A 26,086-nucleotide genomic window follows, 5' to 3' on the forward strand; every position below is an offset into this window, starting at 1 on the left:
CTGAGACTACTACTGTAGTGTGCTGCTGGGTGAGTTGTTTGAATTGGAGCCTGTTTTGCAATGTATGCACATAACTTCTTGTTTGAATGAAGAAATTCTATTTAATTTCTAAGCACGGAAAATAGCCTCCTAATTGTGCAGGATCCAAAGCCATGTCCTCATGGACTTAATGTGACTTTCTGAGATCAGCCCTGTCGCCGTAACAGCCGTGTTTGGATCCCTAATGATATGTTGGAGGTGTCTCAGGGGAAGTTGTGTGTACAAAGGAGGTAAAATGCTGCCTTTTGGAAAGGGTCCCTCGGTGCTGGAGGCTGCGTTGTCCTTCTAACCATTGATCAGATTGATTTCTGGTCAAAGGTACTATCAATATTAGTCTAGACTCTTGATGAATCAGTTCTGGGTCTTCAAAACTTTTCTTCAGCAAATATCCAGTATTGCTCAATAAAATGCATTTTTAGCTAGACAAAGGTGAATCTTAGGTCAGGTATTGCTGACAAGAGTTTAATGTCAGCTGTAGTAATGCTTGCTCATTGTTAATGTCCTAGGGGGACTTTTTTAATCTCCTTCAGGGAACTAATGGACAAGAATGGTTTCTTAAACTGTCCAAGTGTTAACACATGCTGAAGATAGATTTCTAGTGTTGCCCTGAATCATTAACACATTAATCTATTCAAAATTTAATAATTCCTATTTTTAGAATCAATTTTTGACTGCATAGTTCTTTGAAGGAATGAAACATTGGATGTATTTTAACGTAGTGTGATTCTGTAATAAAAGCGCCTTCCAATTTTAATTTTATGTTCGTCTAATTCAGTTTTTAATGGCAAAACTCGTATGGAAAATATTAGGGTTTCATTTTTAAAAATGCTCACAGTGTTAGGGGATTGAAAATACGGTAGTTCTTTGGAGCAGCTGAAATCTTGGGCTTTGTTTTTAGATAGGAGTGTGGAGCCGAGCTATAATTGATAAAGGGCTATTAGGAATAGTCCACATATACTCAATAATTTACCTCATTAACCTAGGTGCTCATTCTTCTTTTGAGCTTTTAAAAGAAAACAATTAAGAATAGTACCTGAACACTTAAGATTTCTTCACATTGGAGCTTTGTGATTAATACTTCATTACAAAGTCATTGAAATTAAACTTGCCTTGGAAATAATTAACTGCAGATGTAACAAACTGACTCTGCATTAGATTTAAGGAAGTAGACCGACTGATGTTTGTAACTCCTGGTCCAATGTACGGAGTGTTTGTGAACCTCTAAAACAGACGTGGTAGAAGTGTTTCTTCTCTAGAACTAGTTATTCTAAGTCCATTATAACTGGAAGTGTTCAGTGTCACTACATTCTCTTCTCTTCTTTTGCCTGTAGTTTCTTAGTAGAGTCATTGGTTTTATTTTGGGCACTAGCATATTGCAGTTTCAACTTCATGCTTGGGTACGGTGATTCCAGATCTACAGATATTATTCCCCTAATGCTGAGTGCCATCCCCTTTTGTCTTCCATGTATTTAATAGCTAGAAGTCCTTGGCATTGAAGTTTGTTGGACCATATTTTTTCACATGCATGTTTTCCTTCATTAATGAATCATGTAATCACTCTTCATTTAATTCCACAGTGGTTTAGGAGTCCTGAGTGGAAGTCCTGGTAGCGGGGAGTGTTTACAGCTTCCCAAGCCCTGTCCTCCATAGAGAGGTGTTTGTTTTAAATCAGCACTTGCTGTAAAACAACGCTGACCCATTGACATGTTGTTTCCAAGGATATCCGTGTTGAAGGAAGTGTTTGTGGTGGGTGGAGGAAGCTTCTTTCAATCAGAAGAGTTGCTATGCAATTAGGAGGGCAAGAACCGCCTGCATTACACATCTGCAAGGCTCAGGTGGTTTCATAGCACGCTCCTGATAAAGATAGGGCCCCATTATTATCCATTATTCTGTGATGCAGTGTTTCCTTTTGCTATTAATGTTCTCATGTGACTAATTCAGGCACGACCAGAAATCTTTCTGGTGAATAATTAACGCTTCCTGTCCTGCTCAAGTGGCTTGTAAGGATGGATTCAGATAGTAAAGGAAAAAACACCGTGATGTATGTCATTAGGTAGTAAGTTAAGCAAATGCATTGCATCATTCTTTCAAAATAAAGTAAAATACTGGAAATTTCATCACTTACTGGCATAGCAGGAACTTTACTATTACAGGTTAGAATTCGGTTGCCTGAGCTGACATGTCCTCTGAAATGCATCTGAAATTCAGATAACTGCAATTACTGCTTGCTTTTGTAACCACTAATTGGAAAGCCAAACTAAACAGCACTAGGCCAGGGCTCTCAGCAACTGAAATCTGCAGCTTTCAGACAGTGTAGCAGAGCTTGCTGTAGCTGTTGGTTTCCTGTTCTGTGTGTGTCCTCAGATCAGTTTCCCAGCACATTGCTAGGTGTCTAGATGACAAAAAGTGATTGAGCCACTTTCCTATTGGTGTTCTTTCTGTCATTACTGTTTCTGTTGGCTGAATTACTAGTAGCTTGCTGACTTCTTTAGCAACATGTTTGTTGTAAACTTTGGTACAGAAATGCTTTTAAGTAGTCTTTATGTTGCAACTTTATGTGCATATGATTCTTGGAAGTGTTTTATGTGTATACACAGAGAATTAATAATTTCTTTGCAGTTTTTGATATATAAAAAAATAAAAACTGAAATGATTTGTCCTGAAGTAGTCATCATATAGTTAGCGTAGCTGATGACTTGACTGTAGCACAAAAGACTGCTCATACACATTTATGAGTTTTGAGGATTAAAGTCTCTCTAAGTATCTTTTCTCTGTTGGACCAACTATTCTAGTAGTATTTTTCTTGATACAAATAAATGTCGTACAAAATAAAAGAGAAGGTTTGGGGATTTTAGTTAGTTTTGAGGACTACTTAAGGCCATTCAGCCAGTAACTATTTCAGTGATTTTAGGGGCCATATATATTTGCACCACTAAGGTTTACGTGGTGAGACCAGACCGGTGCTCCAAAAACAGGGTTGCTCCTTAGGCTTGTATTCTCTGGGCATGGTGATGGCAGTTGGAGACAAGGGTAGGGGGAATGGTGTAGATGATCCTTATCTTGGGTTTTATGGTTATTTGATTAATCAGCAGTGCTTTCCTTTCTTCTGCTTAGCTTTCTTGTCCCTTATCATCTGTGCGAAACAAATTCTGAAGGTAGATTTTACATTTTTATTACATCAACTTGATACCCAGCATGGAAAACGTAGACCAACTGTTTGGACACACCAGCTCCCTTCAGTATATGGGGAAGCTGCTCTGCTTTTTCCCAGTATATATCAAGGCATCACCTCTGTCTCCAAAATCAGTTCTGCCTGTATGCTTATGTTATCATGGCTTCAGCAGCGCTGCTGGTAGGAAATAGAAGATGTTTTCTACCAGCTAGCTGAATAGATGACCTTAGTTATTGCTTGCGTGGCTGCTGTCAGTTGGTATTTGTAGGTATGGTTCAGAAACTGTTGTTTCTGCTACAATCAGCTAGCAAGCACTGAACGTGGTATTACTTTCATCACAAAACATATTAGCTGATAGTTCAATTTGTCCATGTAAAGAAAGGTATGGGCTTGTTTGATTCACTTTGATTCTGGTTGAATTAGTCAAATGTAAATGTTTCCTGTGAAAGTATAGGTGGCGTTTTCCTTTCCCATAATGGAAAGAAAACATCTCCTTATTTGAGTTGACTCAAGGCAAAGTAACGCTTAGATAGCAAGAAGGTCCGAATTATTTGTTTGCCAGGCTAATGTTTGAAGGAGCAGTGTGTTAGGTGAAAGTACTAGGAAGTAAGGGGGCCAGAAAATCATGTACATGAAGTTCATAGTGCACATATTTGCTATTCATTAGTTTAATTGTTAGAGATCCCTTTATTTGTCCTGTACCAGTTTCTCAAACTACTGCGGTGGAAGTGGAGAGGGAGGATTGTGTGCTGTCCTTACAGAAGGGGCCCTCCATGAGTAAGGATGGAAAAGGTGCATGGATGTTTGAAAAACTTTTCCATGATTCTGCTTGACTTTTTATTATTTTTTTCAAAAAAAACACGATACTTTTTTTCTCTTGGAGATTAGAGATGACTGAAGAGATATGAGTTGCTGCTGCTGCTTGCTCACTTAAAAATTTTAAATCCCTTTTAACTACTGCTTCTATTTAGGATTCACCATTAATTTGACGTGGATGATTGAGCAGTAGACTTGCAGTGTACAGCACCAGCCTGGCACAGTGGTTAGGTGGTTAAAACTTGCTTGTTCTCCTTGTGTACGACGAGGTTACACATACCTTGGATAAGTGTTCAGGATGAGGTAACGTTATGGGGCTCGTTTTTTTTAACCTGCTGTTAATGATCACTCAGTGCTTGGTTATGGGGCCTTTCCCTGAGATTACCGTCAGAAATGCCTCAATAGCTGATCCACCGAAGGGGCCTTTGCTGTTTGCTCTGTGTGCGTGTGAACAAAATATTTAACTTGGCCCTGATTTCCCCCAGCCTGAATGAGATGCAGTAAGTGTGCTGATTGTGATTTATCCCTTCGGTCTCAATTAGCAAAGGGAAATTGTAAGGAGCTGAAGCATTTTCCCACGTCTTCTCTATGTTATTTCAAAACAGGAAAATGATGCGGATAACATAATGGTTTCTGTGAGTGCTGCGATACCCTTGGTTTTGTTCATGTAAATAAATGTAGGCTGTCTGCTCTAAACACTTACAAAGCAGTAAGAGCTACCTTGTGAAAATGACAACTGTGAAGATTGCAGTTTGCGTTTGCATTAATCTGGATCACCGAAGACGGCAAAGCCAAAATACCAGTCTGTGTAAAGGTTTCCTTCTCCTGTCACGGGATGAAGGATTGTTTTTTCACTAGATGTTTAAAACCCTTGAACTTTAAGCAGAACGTGCGTGCCGAATGCTTTCCGTACTGGTAATTGAAATGCGATTGCCTGAGAAGTGGGAGTGCGCTGCGGGAAACACGAGAAAGGACCGATGCGTCGCACAGAGGGTCTCACCCCAACGGGGCGCCTGGCACCCTTCTGGAAAGCGCTGCTCTCTGCTCTGTCACCCATCAAATGGCACACACAGCACCCGTTCCTCATGGCTAGCATGCTGGCGTATGGTCCTTAAGGGCTGTGCATTTATACCCAATGACTAGAACTGTTGTGGGTGAAAGCGAGCTGCCTGCTCAGTGGGGTCTCCCACCCCAGCAGTGTGATGGGGGCCCCCAAAATGGGCATTTGAGGCGCAGAGGGGGACAGGATGGTGAAGCACATTCCCATTCTGATTATTCGTTTAGTTTCCTTGCTACCTTTTTCCTTCCAAGTCCTCGCAAGCAGGAAAGAAATACCAGGTTGTTTTATTTTTGTCAAAGAATAAAATTTACTATTTTGGGGTGACCTTGTTCTCTGCCCTCCAGCCATTTCTCAGAACTGCTATACCTGCATAAAGGCTCTAGTTACAAATCTGTAAGGAAAATGTCAAGTGGCTGGGCACAAAGTCTGATCTATCTTATTAATTAAATAGACACTGCAAGCTTCTCCACGTACTGTTTAAAATTCTTTAAAAAAAAATCCCACTGTTTATATGCGACTGTATTATGACAAAACGATTGGACTTTGAGTGAACAAGTAACATATTGGGGGTGATGTTTAAGATTTTGAGATCTTGGTAATTTATTTTCTTAAGGAAGTTGCTAATTGGCTTTACGTTGTTGAGAAGGATAAGCTAATGCTTGTCTTGATTTAGTTGTACGAATCAGCATCTTTAATTCTCATGTTTAAAACACAAAAGTCAACTGATGTAGGTAAAGCTGGTTGAATTTGGAGTTAGGATTTGTGGGTCACCGAGTACCTCAACAGATTGGTTTGGCAGCGTTGTTTCCAAGCAGGACTCCGTGCTCTTGGTACCATGTTCACCCATGAACACCCTGCTTTACAGAGCTGCCACAGGGACTGAAGAATAAGATAAATACACTTCTGCTTGAAACTTAGGTTGTACTAGACCTAAACTTGGAACAGCAATATATCCGTCTACATCATTACAACTACAATATGAAAATGTTCAAAACAGCAATAGCTCTCTGTCTTTCATAGGTAACAAGGCAAACATGGTTTGTGTAACCAAGTGTCCTTCACTGAAAGTCCAAATATAAGAAAGGATTTTGAAGCATTTAAATGACTTGGGTCTCAAATCCCATTGACACTCAGGAGCATTTGAAAACGTTAGGTTGCCATCCATATGTACGTAATATGATCAGATGGTGATTGTGAGCTTGTAGGACTGGAGCCAAAGCCAAAAATGTTGCGAGTAACTTAGTGGGGTGATTGCTTAGTAGTAGAGTCAGCATTCAATAGGCTTGTGCGTGTTCACTTCATTTAATTGCATTTTAAATGTAATTGTGTAGCTCTTTTCTCCTATATACATATACTCATATATACTTCTAATAGTGCACCACTTCTTAACAGCTTTGAAATGAGTTACATGTTGGAATAAATAAGAGTTTTACCTTCAGGTATTTTCACCAACTGGGAGGACAGCAGAACAAAACATGCTGTTGATGTACCCGATAGGTAGCATTCGGCATTGCAATAAAACTTGAGAACATCTGAATGAGGGGATGCCATAAACCAGGCTGAATTACCAACCTTAGCTCTGTCCGCAGTTTGCACGTGTGAATGCGGGTCATAAACACATCGGGGACTGATTAGCGTTCTATATATCAATAGCAAGTGTTGCGTTGGTTTTTTTTTTGTGGCCATGGACAGAAATGAAACTATTTTCATTGTAGACATACAATGATTCCTTGGTGTCGTTGAGCAGTACTTTTTTGACTTGTTATTGGCAACTCTTTTATGTCTTCTTTAATTACCAGCAGAACTTATCTTTTATATTAAAAAATATTTTCCTCCATAGTGAGAGTCATCACTCCACAGTAATTTATTATTGTTCCTGCACACAAACTGTCGGGGGGGGGGAAGTATGGGCTCAGAATTACATTTGCACTGCATTTATGACTCTGACCGACTGTAGCATATAGCTAACTTTTGTGTGTTGTGACCTATTTCCAAATAGTTTTGAGCTGGGACCTTCAGGTATTTGTTGTGCTTCACAAACGTAGGGTCACTGTTTTTGTAAAAGAGGAGGACTCAGCACATCAGGATTTTTAGAGCCCACGCAGTGGTCTGCAAGCTTAAGGAAAAAAAAATGGAAATCCAAAGTTTTCTATGTCTGTAATCCAGATGTTCTCCTGTTTATGTACAGTCATGCTGTGCAATGTTTAACTGTCTCATGACAACTTTCTCCAGTCCTTAACCCGTTTTAAGGACATACGCTGTAACAGCGTGTCAGGAGCCTTGGTGGCCATAGGATTTTCGCTGAATAGGGTAATCGAGTATATTGCTCTAAGGAGGGAACAGGATAGGATTACTGAACCCAGTGGCAAGGCTCTGGGGAGCAATTTAGATGGTGGTAATGGTGGTAAAAAATAAAAATAAAAAATAGTGCTTAAAATACAAGTTAAGTTCAGGTGTCCTGAATCAGCAGGTTCTCAAATTCACATACGTTCCTGTTAAATTCAGTAGAGACTTGGCAGGGCTATAGCTGTCATTAGTATGGACTTATAACATTCAATGCTATGAACTTAAAAGTAGTTTGCAGTATTTGTACTTTTATCACCAGTCTTTGCCATGAGAAACAGTTGATCTATACACCCAAAAAAAGCTTTAGTTTCAATGAAACCTGGGTGCATGCCCTCTGTAAGACAGAAAGCTGCTCTTAGTCCAGAACAAGCAGTAAGCTCTCACGTCCCAGGGTGTGATGCTTGGTGTAGGACAGCTGCAGAAGCCTCAGTAACTTGGAAGATGAGTCAGGGATGACCAAATCAGTTATTCCATCCACACAAACTCTGCCTTTGTAAATACAAGCAAAGTCAGTAGAATGTAAAGCTTTCATACAACGTAGCTTTTATGGAGCAGACTAATGTTTTTAGAGGTGTTCTGCTGTCCCTTAACCAGCCTTTCAATTTTTTGAGACTTTTCTCTGAACTCATACAGCTTTGTTCATATTACATACTATAAATGCCAGAAATCCAGCTGCAGTCACTGACCTTACGTGCTGTAATGGCAAGACAAAAAAAAATTTCAAAACCCTTGGTTCTGTTGTATAAAGGGTAATGCTTTGTACATCAGGAAACTTCGCTTAAGACCAGAATATTTAGCTGGTTAGTCAGGCCAGTTCATAGGCTTTTTTTAAAACATGTAATACTTTTGTTCCAACTAAAAAGTAATAACTCAAAATAAAAGGCTTACCTTAAAGGAACAGAAAATGGCACAAGGAAAGACAGATATGACTGACTCATTGGCATCTGAGAAGATGGTTTGTTCAGACACTTTTTTTCTTTCCCTGGACTGTTCTGTTCCTATTACTGGGGAGGCTTCTGGTCTTTCTTGTGAAATGTTTGTGGAGATGAAATGTTTGTGGTGTGTTACAGAAACAAACCCTGCCCTCATCTTAAGAACAGCTTTATGATAGGTGTTACAAAAAAGAAAAAGGAAGGAAAAATGAATGCTACTGCAGTGTATTCACAAGTTTCTTACACTGTAGCAAAAAAAAAACAATAATAATAATAATAAAAAAAAGAATATAATCTTTTTTTCCTTTGAAACTGTTGACACAGCAGCAGTTGCATTGCTGTAGCTGATAGGTGAACTCTGCCAGGTGAGCTAGATAACTGAAAGTTAGTACTCTGTGTTGAAACTCTAAGGAAAGCGTTGGTTGCTGAAATGCAATGAATGAAAAAAATGTAGTTTTAGTTGCAAAAATAGTGTGAGATTACTGGGGAGATGGGAGGATATGGGGTTTCCTCCTTTGTACTTTTTTTTTTTTTTTCCCCCAAGGAAGTGTATTTTAATGGGGACTAACTTGTTTTATAAAGCTCAGGCATTTCATTTCAAATGCAAGGGCATAAATAGCCATGTGGTTCGTGAGTGTGTTCAGAAAGCTGTCCCGAGCAATGCCTGGCCAAGCAGTGTGCCTTTCCTTCTGGACAGAACCGAGAGCTGACTGCATGAGTGTGACAGTTGCAGTCTCTTGTACCACTTCTAATGAGATTAGGGCTTTCAGACAGCATGCTTCAGATGCGATAAATGGGTGATGATAACAGAATCTATTATCCTTATATCCTTACCAATATTCTTATAGTGAAGCAATGGACATTGTTGTTTTCTTATTAACTCAAACAATTAATTTACCTAATGGACTTCCAAAAAAGCTAACGTGGCTTTTTTGCTAAACTTTAGGATACAGGGGAACAAGATTTGGTCATTTCTTGTGCGAGGCATAGAAAATGAGAAGCTTTAATCAGAGTTCAGCAGTTTGGATAATTCTTGTTCTCAGACGAAATTTACATTTTGAGGAAAGCTTAATTCTGAAGTCCAAAGTTTCTGCTCATTAAAAGTCTGAGGTCTTCGCTAGGCTTTCAAAAGGGGACTTCTGAAAGGAAAAGAATCTCTTTGCTTTTTTTTTCTGTTGCTGTTTTAACCTTTATAGAGAAACTTACAAGCTTTGAAATCTGTTTTATCAATTGAACTGTTGGGACTGTCAAGCCACTTCTTGGCTTCTGTTGAATTTAATAAAGTCTCAGGAGCAGAAGTGGGAGCTCTCTCCAACCTTTACTGAGGGATCAGGAAGTGAATTGAAATACCCAGCATTGTTCGCTTTAGCTTTGCTCAAGCATTTTGTGAATGCCTCTCTTATTCTGTTTAAATAGGTTAAATATTCATGTTGTATTTGATTTCCTGGGTATTTATTTTTTTAATAATAGTCCTTCCCAATGTGTTCATTCTCCTGCCTTCTGAATTACTAGCACTTGTGCTGAAAAGAGAAACAGCGAAAGACAGCCCAGAATTCTTGTAGTGCAAAAAGGAGGCAAACAAATACATTTCCTTATTATTACTCATACTTTCTTTTATTTTCCGTGGAAGCATTGTGGGTTATTTTGCACATGTCGTACTGAACCCCATAATAAGATAAGCTTTAAGATTTATCCTATTTCTGTTATCGCAGCAGTCAGCATTTGCCCTTGTGTGAATGATGTGCAAGACCACCCCATCAGTAGATGCTGTTGGTTGTAACGTACCACTGCTGTGGTGTTAAGTGTCCATTCCCTATTTGGAGAGTAGTTGTTTGTAGATTTATGGATTTATTTGGATATATAAATTGATATAATATAAATACAGATAAATATAGACATAATATAAACAGATTTATTTTCAGACGTTGCAGGCTGGATTGTGATCTAGCAGTGCCCATTGCAGCTGAAATTGACTGTGGCCCTGCATTAAACGTAAGCAGGCTGTGATTTAAGTTAACTTCTGTAGAGTTGAGGGTCGGTCTTTTGAATACGGAGCAAGGCTTAGCGTGACTCATCTGCTGGTACTGATGTGCGGTAACCCGTTTCTGTAAACCATTTCCTTTATGCAGTAAATTCTCACCAGCGCTGCTAGTAGTTCAGCTGATTCAGTGTTAACAGCAGCAGGAACCCTGTGTGCAGAGCGTCTGAGTTATAAAATGCTTCGCAGATGTTAGAGTACCTGGAGAATTACAACTGTGCCATGGAAACTGGCAGAGACCCATGGAGAGCAGGGGTTGCAGTGCACCCAAAAGGCAGCGTGCTGCATGCTTTTGTCCTGTGGTGGTACTTCTCTGTAATGCCTCGTCACCTCTGTCCTCTTGGGTAGAAGCTATTAGGTGCTTATATCTACGGTATATTTGAAGGTATGGGGTCATCGGAGTTTTTATTGAGTAAAGCGTCAATTTGGTTTTATGGCTTTGGCTGTGTGTGAAGGCGGAGGGAGGTTAGCACCACCTAGTACATGAGGCAGGCAATCTCTTCCTAATTTCCTTTACTATTTTCCTGTTGCAATGTGTAACTTCTTTTTTTAAAGAGTTCTGTGGACAGTTTTTCAGCCAAGAGCTGAACCAAGATGTGGAGCGCTCTTTCTCTGAGAACAGTGATTAGACATTGAACATGCCAGTTGTCCATAGGATGTGCTCAGGAAAAGACTAGGTGGGGTACTGGCTATTAAATGCCCTCCTGTATCAGCTCCAGGTTGTAGATAATTGATTTAAATTTTCCCAGAGTGGATTAGAGCGGAACTAACTGACAGCGTAAGGAATTACGTACAGGTTTTTGTTCCTTGCCAAGGATAATAGTAGCAGCACAGAAACTTTTACGGTGAGATAAAAAAAAAATTATTTTCAAACAGGGAGTCTTTTAGGCCTACGAGATAAGTACACACTAAAATGTCAGCTCTTCAGTCTTGCTTTTAATGTCCATGTTGTTTTAACTTTCACTTCATACGCTCTGTTTAGAAGACCACATGTGAAACTTGGATGGAAAAGTGCATATCCCAGTGTTAGTCATAATCTAATGTATGCTTCAGTTTGTATGATCTCATTTGTTAGTAAATAACCCGGGAGCTATGCTAACTGGCATAGTAGCAGATTGAGTATTCCTGCTATTGCTTATTTTTCCAGTCCCTTCCACTTTCAGCTGACAGAATGGGGTTTGTCCTGCCTCAGTTCACGTCTTCCACCTCCACAAGCAGGTTGTATAGGTGAGAGTACTGTTCCCAACTGTTCCATGTGCCCAATGAGTTGCACACAAGATTTGTGTCCTGTTCCCCTTACTCCATTCATTTATTTTACTAATTGCCTAAAATTTGTGGACAGGGTTAAACAGTGTTTGCTGATGTGTTTCTTTTGTATCCCGTTCAGTCTTCTGCCTTATCTACTATATCTACTTTTCTGACAGTAAGACTTGTGAGTGAAGAACACCGGAGGAGAACTTTCCCGATTCTTATTGCTATCATGCAAAAGACAGGCTCTCTGGGGAGAGATATCTGAAAAGTATCTGTGCAGTTGTTCATTTCCTCTGATCTTTTCTGTCTTCCCCGGGCACCCATACTCATACTGGAATGTAAGGAATTAGTTTTCAGGTATGCTGCATTTGGACATGCGGAAAAGAGAAGAGTTCTTGATCACAGTCAGAGGAAGGAAAAAAAATAATTGAGGTCTTTGATGAGGTACAGCACTCTGGGCATTTTAACTAAGAATGTTTTACAGGGATCACTAGTTGTATTAACTACCCGATCTCGAATATGTTTGAATGAATTGCTGTTGTTTCCTTTTGGAAGTTTGAGAAATAGTTTTAAATGTTTTGAGGAGATGTGAACAGCATAAAAGATAGAAAAAATCAGAGAATATGGACACTTTAAGACACACAGATTAGTGTAAAAATGCCTGCGCAGCTCTCTAAGGAACAAACTCTTATCTGTTGGATCTAATTCTGCACTGGTGATATTGGTCTGGGCTGGTTTTCGTGTACCATGCTCGTTGTATTTCAGTGCCTATGGAAGATAACTTCATACTGTGGACTTTTTGGTCGATGCAGTGGCAGTGCCCGTACAGGTGTCATAGCTGCAAAAGAGAAGGAAGCTCTCAAACAACTCGGGATGAATGTCTACAGCTTCATGGCTCTTGGCCAGGTGTTTGACTGTAGTTATGAAAGCCAATATTAATAGCCATCATTGCCTCTTAACGTCAGTGTAACGCACAAGGCAGGGGCCTGAAATTTGCACAAATGTGCTTTTCTCTATGACTTTGATCATTGCTAGGATTTGGTTGAGCCAGGTACTCTACTAAAAGGCATTGAGAAGCTTGTAGAGAAGCCCAAAAAAGTTTGGAACATGGTAGAAAAAGCTGATTGCTGGGACTGAGGAAGGAACTGGAAGATTGACTTACTAGGCTGTGAGGAAAACAGTTTGAAGCTCATTGAAATATGGTGTAATTCTTTTTAGTTAGTTTTAGTTGACATAAAAAATCTTTCCACTTTTACCTATTTTTTTGCCTATTTAAAAGACAGGAAAAGCATCTGGATTATTGTTAACATTCATGTGTTATGACTCAAAATGTTTTTGTTTAATTGTATCCTTTCATTTTAATTGTTTCATTATTTACAGTGTTAAAATATACAGACATCTGTGTTGTCAGCTTTCCTGTTACAGAAAGTTACTCTTTTATTAGGTGTTTTTTTTTTTTTTTTCCCCAAGAGCTTGTTTTCTCTATGGAAGAAATTCATAAGCACAGATGTGCTAATATGCCAGTTTTGTTCAGTGAATCAGATGCGTGATGTCCTTCATTAACTTGTGATAAAATACAATGCCTAAGACCGGAATGCTGCATTGTAAAAGAATGCACAGGATGCTCTTCATCTGGCTTTTGAAGCAGCTTTACTGATCCTTAGGTCTCCTGTATTTGAACCATGTTGTACTGTTACAAGGACAGAAAGACAAGTAGTTAGACCTATGGGCTAGCTGTAGCTAATGAGAAGATAACTCAGTATTTGCTCTCAGGTCAGATATTGGCAGGTTTTAAATGCGTATTTTGAAAGTAATTTTTTTCTCTCTGGAATTGGGGCAGAGCGTTTACTGTACTTTTTCTTCCTGGAAATAGTTGAATAGTACATCTTCTATTTGCATGCTGGAGATCGTGTATTTGCACTTAGAATGATTTAAAAAAAAAGAACGACTTTGACACCATGACACATTACCTTATTTTAAAGGGGTTTCCTGTTTCAGGTCACACGAGTTCAGGACGCTGAAGCTGAAGTGATGTCGGCTCAGAATGACCATTACAGAGGTCTTACACTTTTTTACTGCATAGTTGGTTAGCCCAGTTAAATGTATGTGAAGTATTTTTCTATTCAGAGTAAAAGTTAAGGAATAACGTATCTGGATAAAGTGCGAAGCTGAGGCAGCTGTTGCTCCTGGGCACAAGTCATAGGATTCGAGGGACGCAGGCCTCTCTGGCATCATCGAGTCGTGAACTTTCCAGCATCCTTTACTCAGAAAGAGAATGGAGTCGACCAGTGTGTCCCAGGTCAAGCTCAGATCTCAGAAATCATATTGAAAATGTAGGGGGCAGTTGGGGTTTTCAGACATAGAAAAAATATTTCGGTGCTTAATGTTTTAATTATGGCTTTTTATTAAAAAATAAAAATAAAAAGGAAAAGGAGGGGGGAAAAAAGCACAGCCAACCACTAACAAAAAACCTGTACAAAAGTAGCTGTTAGCTATCATGAGGAATATGTTGTGTGTGGATCAAAAGTGACAGGGGAGGCAGTGAATCTTTACAGGGTTAGCAGGAAGAAAACAAGCTTAATGATGTAGTGATGTAGTGCATGCTCTTTTCTGTAAAGCATTCAAAACTTACATAGCTGCCGTGTTCCATCTGCTGCTACTCCTTTCAGGCACTTCCATTTCATTTGTATTTCTTGACTTAACTGTGCAGATTTTTATTTTTTTTATTTTTAGCATTTGTCTTTAGTGGGGTGGTTTGGGAATGTTTTATAGATCCATATATCGTTCACACAGGTGAAGGGTCTGAGAGGCTGCAGGAGTTTTTATGACCAGCATCCACTGTCCTAGAAGAACCAGAGAAGGCAACATTACAGAGCAGACTTCTCTTAAAAGAAGATGCTACTTTTTTTATAAACTATTGATTGAGCTGTAGGTGACAACTTTCACTGAACTAATGATGCTTAGTGTGTGTATATATATTTTAAAAACTTGTCATTGTGCCTTGGTGCACATTCATGAAAAAAATCCCAGCTTTTTCTAGGAGCAGATTAATATCTGGCTTTGTATACAGCTTTGTTTGTCACTATCAGCCTAACTCTTGTTTATACTGTTTCTTCTATTATTATTATTTTTGTTTGCTTTTTAAAGTTGTGTTGTCAAAGCTTTGTTTATAATAGTTTGTTCCTTGAACTCTTCATTATAATGAATTTTACCGGATTTATTTTGATTTTTCAAAAACTTCAGAAGTTGCATGTTTAATACAAACATCTTGAGGGTAATGTTGATAAACAGCTTTATGCTGTTTAGAAATGCCATGTTCATTTGAATCACACTGAACTCCGGCTTTGCAGTTAACAAAATAAATAAATAAATAAATATTAAAAAGGCAAAAGTTACATATGAGAAAAGAACAGTTTGATCTCCTAGGTTAAAATATGCAAAGTGGTGTTCTGGGCCAAGACTTAGTATAAGGTGTTTAGTTATGTTTAGTTTACATTATTTTAGTTTAGCTTATATGTATAAACTTTATCTTAAAAAAAGTTTAAATTAATATAAGTATATTATAACTTTATTTTATAAATTTATAAAGATGTTTATTTTATGGCATTATAAAATTATTACAATATTTACTTTATACTATATACACTATACTTGCTGTAGTATAACAATCAAGTGGTAGAACTCTTTCTCTACTCTGGGATGGTTTTTGAGGCAGGGAGTTCCTAGTCTCTTCCTCAGAGATGAAAAATCTGATACAAATTTGTATCTGGGAGCTATTAGAAAGTTAACCAAAATTTCTGGGTGACTGGGAGAAGCATTCGGACCTGTTTGTGCTACTGGTAAGGTAGTTTTGGGTAGGTGAAATGCAGGTGATGGAAGTGTGCTAGAAAAAACCTTGTGGGTTTGTTTGTTTTTGCAATGGTTACGATGAGTTACCAGTGTTTTATTTCACTTCTGAAAGTGACTTTTCCCATAACTTTTTTTTTCCTTTTCTTTAACTTTTATTTAAACGTACCAACAGGGCAGAATAGGTGGCTCTTAGGAATGTTTTGTTTAAATAACTACCTGGAAATTTGCTCCTAGTATAGATATATCCTACATACAGTTCACTGCAAATTCCTGCAGAAAGAAAGGAAGTACTCTTATTCCCTAGAACAGTATCATGAGACATGGCTGCAATGGTGTTTCCCAGGTGAGAACAGAAAATGAGTGCCTGTAATCAGGTACAGAGGCAGCACTGGTCAAAGCAAGAACCGTGTTGCTTCATGACTGGATGAGTGGGTTCAAGGCTCACTGGGATGGAAGAATGTGAATTTTGGTGATGAATGCGACGCAGCTCCTACCGGTCCAGGATGAAGAATGTTTTCTTGCATTATCCAAGGGGATACTCTTTCCTGTTCTTTCTGCTTTATTTCTAACTCTAGCTTCACGTGGTTTCCTAACGTGTGGAAATGAATCTTCAGAATAATTCTTGGGGTTCCGACTCTTCTTGTCCTATCTTTTGTGGATAGCACGCTTGTGTTTCTCCCTCTGTACTTGGGATGGTCAACACTTTAAACATCTTTTTGCCAGTGTAATGTTTGACCAGTTAACAATCTCTCTGTGACAAAGGAGTTTAGATTATAATTTTGGTATTCTGCTAGCTTTTGAGAGAATGCATGGCACAGTACTCAACAGAATACGCTTAAAAAGTTGAATCCTGTGCAACAGCATTTATAACTGGTTTAAATAAGTTGTTGTAAATGTTACACAGTCATACAAACAGGCAAGGTCTTTGAAATACTTTGCAAGGCGTTTTTGTCATTCCCAAGTTCTACCCATTCTAGGCAATTATCATACCAATTAGCATTATAATACCAATCAAGAGTTTTCTAGTAAGAAAAATAATTTTGATTTAAAAAATAAACACACAACCAAAAAACCTCTTGCAAATCCAGATTTGTTTCTTCTCATGCAGTTCTTTTCATCGGTTATCTTTCCGTGTTTTAGTTCCACAGTTGGCTGCAGGCCGCTCTGGATTCCAGAAGAATTCTCATGCTAAGTCCTGATGATGTGGGAATTGGTTGCCAGAGCAGAAATAGTAGTACAGCCTAGTAACAGAGGGGTGAGACTGAGCTAGTTTTATAGGTTGTTGAATATTTTTTTCCAGTTGTTTAGTCCTTTTTTTTTTAAAACAAAACAAAACATATATATATTTATATATATATATACACTTGTCTTTTTTTCTCTTCTTCAGAAACTAGTATTATAGACAGCTATAATCTTGATTGCACAGGTATAGTCTTGATTTAGAAATCAGGAATACTGCTAGAGACATCAATGTTAAGTTTTCTCTTATCCTCAGCTTTGTTAAAGCTGCCGTTATAGTCCAGGTCCAATTTGCCCACTGTAGTTAGACAAGGTATGGATGAATGGGAAGAAATAAAGAAAAGCTCAAGAATGATCATGGTGTTAGAAAAGGAGATCTCTTAATTGCCATAACTTTGATTGTTTTGTCCTTACATGAGTAGGGGGCCATGAATCTTCAAGGCTGTTCAAAGTTTTTGCAATAACGAAGAGCTTAAATTCAACAAGAAAGGAAAGGTTTTGTATTTTTTTCTAATCTAAATGCAGTTATTTGGGTCCTAAAACGTTGGAATAGGATTCCTGGGGAAGTTTGATATGAAGGTAGCCATGCCTTGAAGTTAGAGGGCAAAATAGATGCTTTCTTGATGTCTCTCCCAACTTCTTTTTTCTTAGAACGATTTTATATTTATTATCTATTCCTGACCTTGTGGTTTAGGTTTTTGAGTGCTACTTATCAGTGGAGCATTGAATTGCCTGATCTGAAGAAAAAGCTAAATTTGCTACTACTTAATATTGTAAAATCTGAAAGTGATTTGTTGTCATAGGGCAAAGTTATTTATTACCTGCAACACATGTAAACAGCAATGTCTTCAAGAACTGGTGGAAGGTGGCTGGATCAGAACTTTCAAATTTTATTCCTACTTTTCAACTGAAGACCTTTCAGAGTCTACTAATACTTAGTATTTCAACCTTCTTACTGTCCTTAAAACAACAGGCTACGCATTGTTGTGAAAAATATTCAGGTGATTTGCAGGGAAATGCTTGCTATAGAATTGTGCTGAGGAGTTTCTTTTTTTAAGAAAGTTTAGACATGTATTTATGGAGCATTTACCTTTGACTGGAGGGCAACAACTTTGTACACTCAGCTAAAAACCTAAATGAATCTTATTTAAGTTGTTACAACCCTTCTTCTCTGGTTTAGATGCATTGGATTCTTTGTGGTTTATTGTATGAATTGTTTGGATAAGGCTTTACATTTGAACTCCATCAGTGCTTTTGTGTCAGAGCCCAAGATATGTCTTGTAAGGTAAGGAGCTACTTTGTTGCTGTATTTTCCTTGTCTTCCCCTCTTGTGTATTTATTCTGTTCTCTGGCCTTATTATAAATAAAGCATTTCAATGTCTCTGTATATTTAAAAATATAAGAAGTGCTTCAGTTGAAGAGTTTTAAAAGAAGGCTTTAGTGTAGCTATTGGAAAAATAATAAATCAAAGTTCAGCTACTTCATTGGGATGCATTGGCATATCTTTTGACTGTGGAAAGTTGCCAAAAGGGCATTGCACTCGTACGCTGTGCTGGGCATGAAGTTTACTCTCCATTTCATCTCAAATTGAAGTCAGGATGATGCAGTCAGTCCCTGCTGGCAAGTGACTGACTAACTGAAGCATCACTTAATGCCATGTTCCAAAAATCTTGCAATGGTAAGGGACACTAAACTGTTCATTGTCAAAATGAGGAGTCCAGAAATGAGCACCAGCAGATTAATGTGTTTTCCAAGCAAGGAAAACCTGTAGTAACAGTAATAAAATCTTCCTGATAACAGTTTCCAATTGAATTAGAATTCCTGTAATTGGTAAATGCCCCAAGCATGTGGGTATACAACAGCTGATGAGGTAGAAGACATAGACCACATTTGTGGGATATTTAATTTCAGATTTTAGTTCACTGAAGAGTCTGAGTGTATGCGAATGTTTCTGTTTGCCAGGTTTTCTGCAAGTCCACCTGCATTTGACACGCTCCACTTCTGCTCTTCTGTGTGAACAGAATTTGGCATCCATCAGTCTTTCGGAATTACTGAGCCACCTCAGCCTAAAAATGTAAATAATTGTTTAAACTGTCCAAAATCCCCTCGACTGTATCCCATTAGTGAGACTACAAAGTCAGGTGGAGCTGAAATATCAAATATATAACACATGTGAAATCTATGAGGTGACAGTGGATTTAGACCAGTAAAATGGCTTTCTTGAGAAGCTAGTGTACAGCTAATACAGAACTTCCAAAGGGATGATGGAGGGTCTTATTAATACAGTCTAATTAACCTCCTTTCTGTGCAAGGTGAAGTGTTATATGCTCAGAGTAAATGATGAAAACTGTAAGGGAAATACAGAATTGGATCAATTTTCTTTTAATGATGAATAATCCTCCAAGTCTGGTTGGATGAAAGTAAACATGTGTGGGCTATGGTTTTGCTTTTACTGTGTGCCAGGATTCAGCTCGGAGTGAATTCTTCAGCAGAGTTATAAACCTTTGAAAATTGCTTTATAATGGAAATTGTGACAGACCATTAACTACAGTAGTATAAATGCATTGCTTTAACATATGTTATAGCTGTCCTGAAGTTGCCAAATACATGAAACAGTATGTGCAGAACATGTAGGGTGGAGCCTTCTGTGTGGTTTTAACTAATTAATAACATGACTCATTACATGTTAATGTTTCTCAGACATACAGCCCATGACGTACTGGACGGGTATCATTCAGGAGCTAGGATATATTTGGCTGCAGTGACACGGGGATCCCACTCTAATTGCTGTACTGGAAGAGGCCCAAGAAGCATTTAACATGATGTGTTTAATCACCACTGCAATTATAGTGCCACTGAAGCAGATAGGTTTTCCTACTACCAAGTCACAGAACTTCTAAATCATAAAGAATCATTACTAGATACGCTAAAAACTCTTGTTCCCAATAACAAACAAAACCAAAAATGCAAACTCATTCTTAATTTGCACCTGTGGGATTAAATACATTTAAAAATAAGTATCTAATGCATACATCCCATACAAAATCTTTCTTTTTTCTTCAAATTCCATATTGTTCCATTCCCGAAAGACAACTGAAGAAAAATTATTTCCAGAAATTACTATTGCTCTGTGGATTTCTTAAGCCCTGAGAACACCTATGCTAGAATCTTTACTTATTTTTACTCGTGTGCAGCCGTACCAGCCTTGACATTGGTGAGCATTTGCATTAATAATGCTATTTCACTATGGCCTTAAAATGTGTGGGAGTTATCATAATATAGACCAAATTGAACACTTCGTATTGCTCTTTGGCACTTTAGTGTGAAGTTTAGCTTGTATTAGTTTTTAGTGTTTCTGGTTAGCTTCTTCATCTTTCTTCTTAAAGATGGGAATGGGGAAGCTAGGAATTGCCTGACAGTCTGCTGGATAATGTAAGATTTTTTTTACAAAACCTTCGGTATTTATTAGGTATGCCTATCCAAGTTTCGTGGCAGAAAATTGTTTTCATTAGGAAGTCTGAAGATGCTGAGACGAAGTGGGTTTCTGTATAATTCTTTTAAACTCTCTTCCAGTGCTCAAAGTTTCTGCATGCAATTTATTCTTGAATCTTCAGACAGAGATTCTCTTTTAGATTCTGGCTATTTGAATGAATTGCGATACATCTAGCAACCTTTGGAGATTTACAGCAAGAATTCTAACTTCTTTCTCTAGCTGTGGTTTCGTATTGATAAAGTTATTTATTGGGAGAGGGCAAAGGAAGAGCAGGCTTCCAGTGAAGACAGAAGAGTAGAAGGCACATTGATTTGGATGGTATCTTGCAATGGTATGCTGCCAAATGGCAAGAAATAAAAGGAATAATTAGTACATTAGGGTATATATTTGTAGTGGAAATAAATTTGAGTGCTTTTAGTGAAGTAGATAAGGCCATACCTTCATATGCTTGTAATATATGAAAAGGGAATCAAGGAAGCAGAGTGGCTGAATAAGAGTCTTAGTTTTCAATTTTATTAATTAGTTACAGTATATCAATATGCAGGAGTCAAAGAATGGTATTTTTGGAATTCAGTGCTTCTCACTTCGCATTATGCATGTTTAATCTGAGATGCAGATGTTAATCTCACTGGAGTTAAGACTCTGTGTGTGTTCTTCTATCCATAGGTTCAAATAGCTTCATTTGCTATAGAAATTTGCAGGCACAACCATCCAAGTAAGGGATGATGGTTTGAATATCCTGAAATGAGCTTTTTTATTTTTACCCTTACATATCATTTATTTAATGCTTGTAGCACAAATATGCTGTAGTTTCTGGGATGTCCTGTTTCTGTACATTTCTTCCTTTTTCCAAATCCCTGCATCATTGTTAGTACTTTCAAGGCTGTGTTTTCAAGGAAGTTTTTGTTTGTTCTTGGAAGTGGAAACACTTTTGATAACTAAACTTACTGTAGACCAAGTCCTGTGGAATAGTTGCATGCAATTTATTTGGTAGCCTCTGGGATTTTTCCAGCTGGCTTGAAGATCCTCTGCCTCTGGTTTGCTCTGCCACTTGACCTTCTGAGCATGCTTCACCTTGTGGTTTCCAAATCTACATAATAATTTTGTATCACCCTTTAGTTAAATGGTGTCTTTTTGACAGATGGAAGTACCTTCAAGTAGGGTTTAACTTTATATTCTGCCTCGAGATAATACCATTCTATTTGACTTGATTTATCCATAAATATGGATGTCTTTCTGAATATCAGCTTAAATTATGTACAAGTGGAGATTGTAAATTACTAATGCAAAACTGGCTTTGTAGGGATATTGTACAGATAAAATGGATGGTGTAGTAACTCTGGATTAGGTGCTGTTGAGCATGAAGCTGACTTTTATGAGGGAAATCTGGGAACTACTTTAGTATGTCCAGTTAAAACCAGCAATTTAGTAAGTGATTCATCAGCATGTTGAATACCCCAACCAAACTGGGAGAGAAAGGTGTGGAAGCGTTGGGGTTAGCCATAAAAAACTGCAGTCTAAAACATCCAATTCTCTTTGCCAGGGTTGACTTGGACTTTGAGCTGCCTATGCCTTATTCACCTTTACACTCATTTTTGTGAATGTTCCTAGAAATCTGCAGTGTACTGTTTTTCCTAGAAGTCTTCTCTCTAAGTAGAGTTGACCATGAAGTGGAAACAAAGAGGGCTTTCTCATGACCACGTGTCCTGACCATTTGATGCCTTAGCGCTTTGAGCGTTGCAAATAAAATTACCTGGAGAAAGAACAGATATTACAGCCATATATTTGAAAAGACTGTCAGGAACATAAGAGAACTTACGTTTTTGGTGTTGTTGGCCGGTGACATGCTTCTGGTGAATGCTGGAGTCACTAGGAAGTAATGTAAAATAGCAATGTGGCTAACACGACTTATATGAGGAAAAACAGCATATATGGGTGTGCTCAGTTTTAAAGGGGTGGTGAGAGGAAAGAGGAAATCCTAGTGATGAGGGGAGGAATTTGCAGTGTACCAAAGAGCTGTCAAACATACCTTTTACTTGACAGACATGGGCATGTCTTTCAGATGATACCTACTAACGTGGACATACGTAAACTGCTTGATATATTTTCTTTGTAAAAACTTTTGCTCTAATTAAATATTGTACTTTCCAAAAGGGGTGATGGTTAATCAGCACTGCTACTGTCTTTAGTACTTGTTTTTTTATTAAAAAAAAAAAAAAAGCATTATCTTAGTATTGGTTTAATGTCAGTGCCTCTGCAGTGACCTAAGTGTCTAAATCTAGATTCTCATCCAATGCTGCAGCCTCAGACAAACTGTGATGCCTTAAAAATGTGTATAAAAGGATCAGAAAGTGAAACTTGAAAGAATAACAGTGAACTGAAGATATTTAGCTTGTGTAGTTGCTTGTCCGGTAGCACTGTCCTTTCTGAAATAAAACGTTTTTGTGTTATGAGTAAATGGCAGCATTTTTCTTTTTTCATGTGGCTGTATGTTGTGTGTGCGCATGTGTTTTTATTGTTGGTGTGTCAACAAGTAAATATTGTATGAGGATTCGGATTGATATTTAACAGCTGAGATGGTTGATGATACCAGTGAAAACATTTGTCGTTGCCCATTCCGATGTCATCAATATGAACCATCTGAACTCTACCTTTCTTTTTCTTTGCTGCCCCTGGGGTTTAATGGCTTTACAGAGAACCTCCTGCCTGGCATATTGAGCTGCTCCAGAAGGTCTAACCCATAAGCAGTGAGTACTGAACTGCAGCACACTAATGCTGTAGGTGTTGACTCACCATGCTGTTTTTAATTGCAGTTCTTTTGAAGGTAGATAACCTGTGCAGACTGTCAGCATAGATATTGAATCTTCTATACCGATATGATGATGTATTTGTATGGCTACAAATGCTGTTCTGCTTTTCTTTTCCTGGGAATTAACTTTTCTCCTGTGCACATACTGTTTGCATTTAAAAGTAGCTTTCATGTGTCTGTGGCTCCTGCTCTAGCTGGCAAACGCTTATGTCTCATATCTGCAGTGAACTGTGTTCTTCTAGAATCCTTGAGCCTGATGTAAACCAGCTTTCAAATGTGCATGAATTGAAAAGCATCTGTAATGTTTTGATGTGACTAATACTAAGATATGATTGATCAAGTCTGGATTTAGTTTGTAACTGGAAAGTCATTCAAAATATCCATTTGCAAACTTTTTGGGAAAAAAAAATGTATAATTCTAATACGTGTTGTTATTTGCGATCTAATTGCTTTGAAAAAAATATTTTCAAAGTTTTTGTCTTGAGTCTTGATTTTTATAATTTGTAATGGTAAGGTGCAGGCCTCATCTCAAATTCCATCCATGTTTGTCTGGATTTAGAAACCAAATGGTTTGGTAGTCTCAGTTGTTTTCAAGCGTGCATATTTCCAAGGATAAAGATGCAATTGATGTGGCTAGATGAGATGTTGCAGCTAAGAGGCTGCCTCAAGGAGGGGAAAAAGGTCTTCTGGGCACGGACAATTGTGGTACGATCTTGCCTATTAACGTGTATTTTCAGGCCTGCTCAGGAGGATGCTAATGCTGATATAGAACAGCAGAGCTGATTCAGGAGCATTGACTGAACGAGCTATCAGGCAGTGTGCACAGAAACTGGGTTGCTCGTACCTAAAGGCGTTTCAGCGCTTAGAGGCATTTCGAGAACAGTCTCCGGCTGACATCCTGAAAGAGAAGTTGTGATATTAGAAGAGAACTTCTTGTGAGCTGGGAGAAGCTCGTGCTCCCATAGTATATTGCTTTCAGTAGTTTCCTGGTAGCCCTGGAGAGGTCTGCAGCCTGAACTTTTGTTGTTGTTTGCCTGTGGGCCTACCAACTTTCTCTGAGGGTGAGTGCTTGTGGCCTAATTGCACCGACACTTCGGAGACATCTGGGAGGCTTAAGATATTGCTGTCATTCTCCAGCTGTTTTTCTCTCAGCTGAAGGTTACTGCCCTGAAAGTCGAGCCACGCTAATGGATCATGTGAACTGTCCTAGTCCATGTCAGTGCAAAGTCAGCCAGGTTATTTTAAATTACTGCTGGATGCAGCTGCGGGTAGTAATGAACAGCTTGAGGTAATAACTCCTTAAACCATTCCAGCTATACTTCCAAGAGCACATCTGTCTATGTCCTTATAAGTGCAATACTTTAATCTCTCTATTGCTATGCTGCATTCAGGATTTGTCAGGCCTGCAAAGCTGCTGCCAAAGGGAGCTTTAATATCCAAGTGGAATGTGTTGGCTCTTCCTGTCTATCATTATTATCAGATGGCAATAGAACGATCTGATTGATGGGTTTGCAAAAATACCTTGAATGGTAAAGGAAGCTTATTCTCCACTATGAGGTTAAATAAGTGAAAGGTGTGTTTTAAAAGCTCTGTAAAGAGGTTATCAGATGAAGTCTCTTCCCCATCCCCGTTCCTAGTTCAGCTACTTCGAGCCTATTGTTGTCTTTGACTCCCAGCCATTTAAGTTCTTCCCCTGTCTGTACCCTTGCTTCATTTTTGAAAAGCTTCCCTGTGTTGATTAGAATTATAATGAATTTTTTAGCTCTACTTTTTTTTTTTTTATTTTGCCCCAGGTCCAGCAAGACTATGAATCTCTGTTCCAAATGCTTTGCTGGTAAGTGCAGTAAAAGGTTCTGTGTTTTTTTTTTTTTTTTTTGTTAGATTATTGAAACCACATTGTTGGCATCTCCTTCAGGGTTTTTGCATGGGTTTCCCTTCCTTCAGTGTGTACGTGCAATCAGATTTTCCTCACTTTGTGCTTCATTTGTTTGCTAGTCAAGAATCTCTCGTGTAAATGCACCAATGAAGCCTTGCTCTTGAAGTTTATGGAAGTCAGGAATGCCCTTGAACTAAAGAGCTCCACTGTTAGCACAGCACTTGTATGGATAATGTAGCTTTCACAAATGCAAAACTCTGAATTTGGAATATTATAGGATTTATTTGGTAACATTCTCTGAAATATGGTATGGATTAAAAAAAAAAAAAAAAGAAAAACTGCTATAGAAAACCTCTAGTTTCATTTGTTTTTAATTTTCAGCCCGTGGAAATTAAATCATCAGTAGCTCATTAGTAGTCTACTTATAATTGCTACATATTTTCTTATGCAAGGTCATCGCTACTGTGTAAGATGTTAGGAATTGCTACTGACCTTTTCCTGTTAGCATCTTCTGGCTTTGCCTTTTTGAAATTTTTGTGGTATTTTTTGGTGTTCTAACCTTATTTTTAATTGTAATTGAAGTCCTTTCCTAGTTCATGATTTCAATTTCTCTTGGGGAACAGCTACAGTATTAAAATGATGGAAAAAAAAGTTTTAGAAAATTTCAGTCGTTGGCTTGTCTATAAAATATTCCTTTTTAGAACTGAAGTTGGCCATAACATTTGGCTTGCACCTTTTATTTTTATTTTTAAGGTCACTGGTTTCCAGTGCAAAAGTGATAGAATCTTTGAAATTTAAGGCAAAGTGTACACCCCACTACCCCCCAAAAAATCAAATGTGTTTACTGAGGTTTGCACACAAAAATATTTTGACTTGTAGATTTCAGATCTCGGGTTCAGCATCACTTAATTAAACAAACACAAGGAAAATAAAGATTGTCCAAGACTGTTCAGCAAAATGATGTGCATATTCCTCTGGCTATTTTCCAAATGCATGGATCACTGCAAGGGTATACTGAAGAAAGTGTAAGCGCTTACATATACTCTTTCCCTACAGACCATGATAAGAAGTATGCTACTAGGTCTTTGATTTGACTCAGTACTGTTGTGTTCTTATTAGCATTATAAAATAGCTTTTGCTTGCATACTTTAGAAATGTGGATTTTC

At 38.2% G+C, this 26,086-nt stretch overlaps 1 protein-coding gene across 1 annotated transcript in view; it reads left to right on the forward strand.

The window, feature by feature from the left end:
* The window catches only part of ZFAND3 (zinc finger AN1-type containing 3), a 134,859-nt gene that overhangs the window by 8,029 nt on the left and 100,744 nt on the right, over nt 1–26,086 (forward strand). The window contains exon 2 of the mRNA XM_082757946.1: nt 24,838–24,878. Within this exon, the coding sequence (XP_082614072.1) occupies nt 24,838–24,878 (41 nt within the window). The remainder of the gene's footprint in view (nt 1–24,837; nt 24,879–26,086) is intronic.

The sequence above is a fragment of the Aythya marila genome, assembly GCF_965140915.1.
Source record: "Aythya marila genome assembly, chromosome: 3".
Taxonomy (NCBI): domain Eukaryota; kingdom Metazoa; phylum Chordata; class Aves; order Anseriformes; family Anatidae; genus Aythya; species Aythya marila.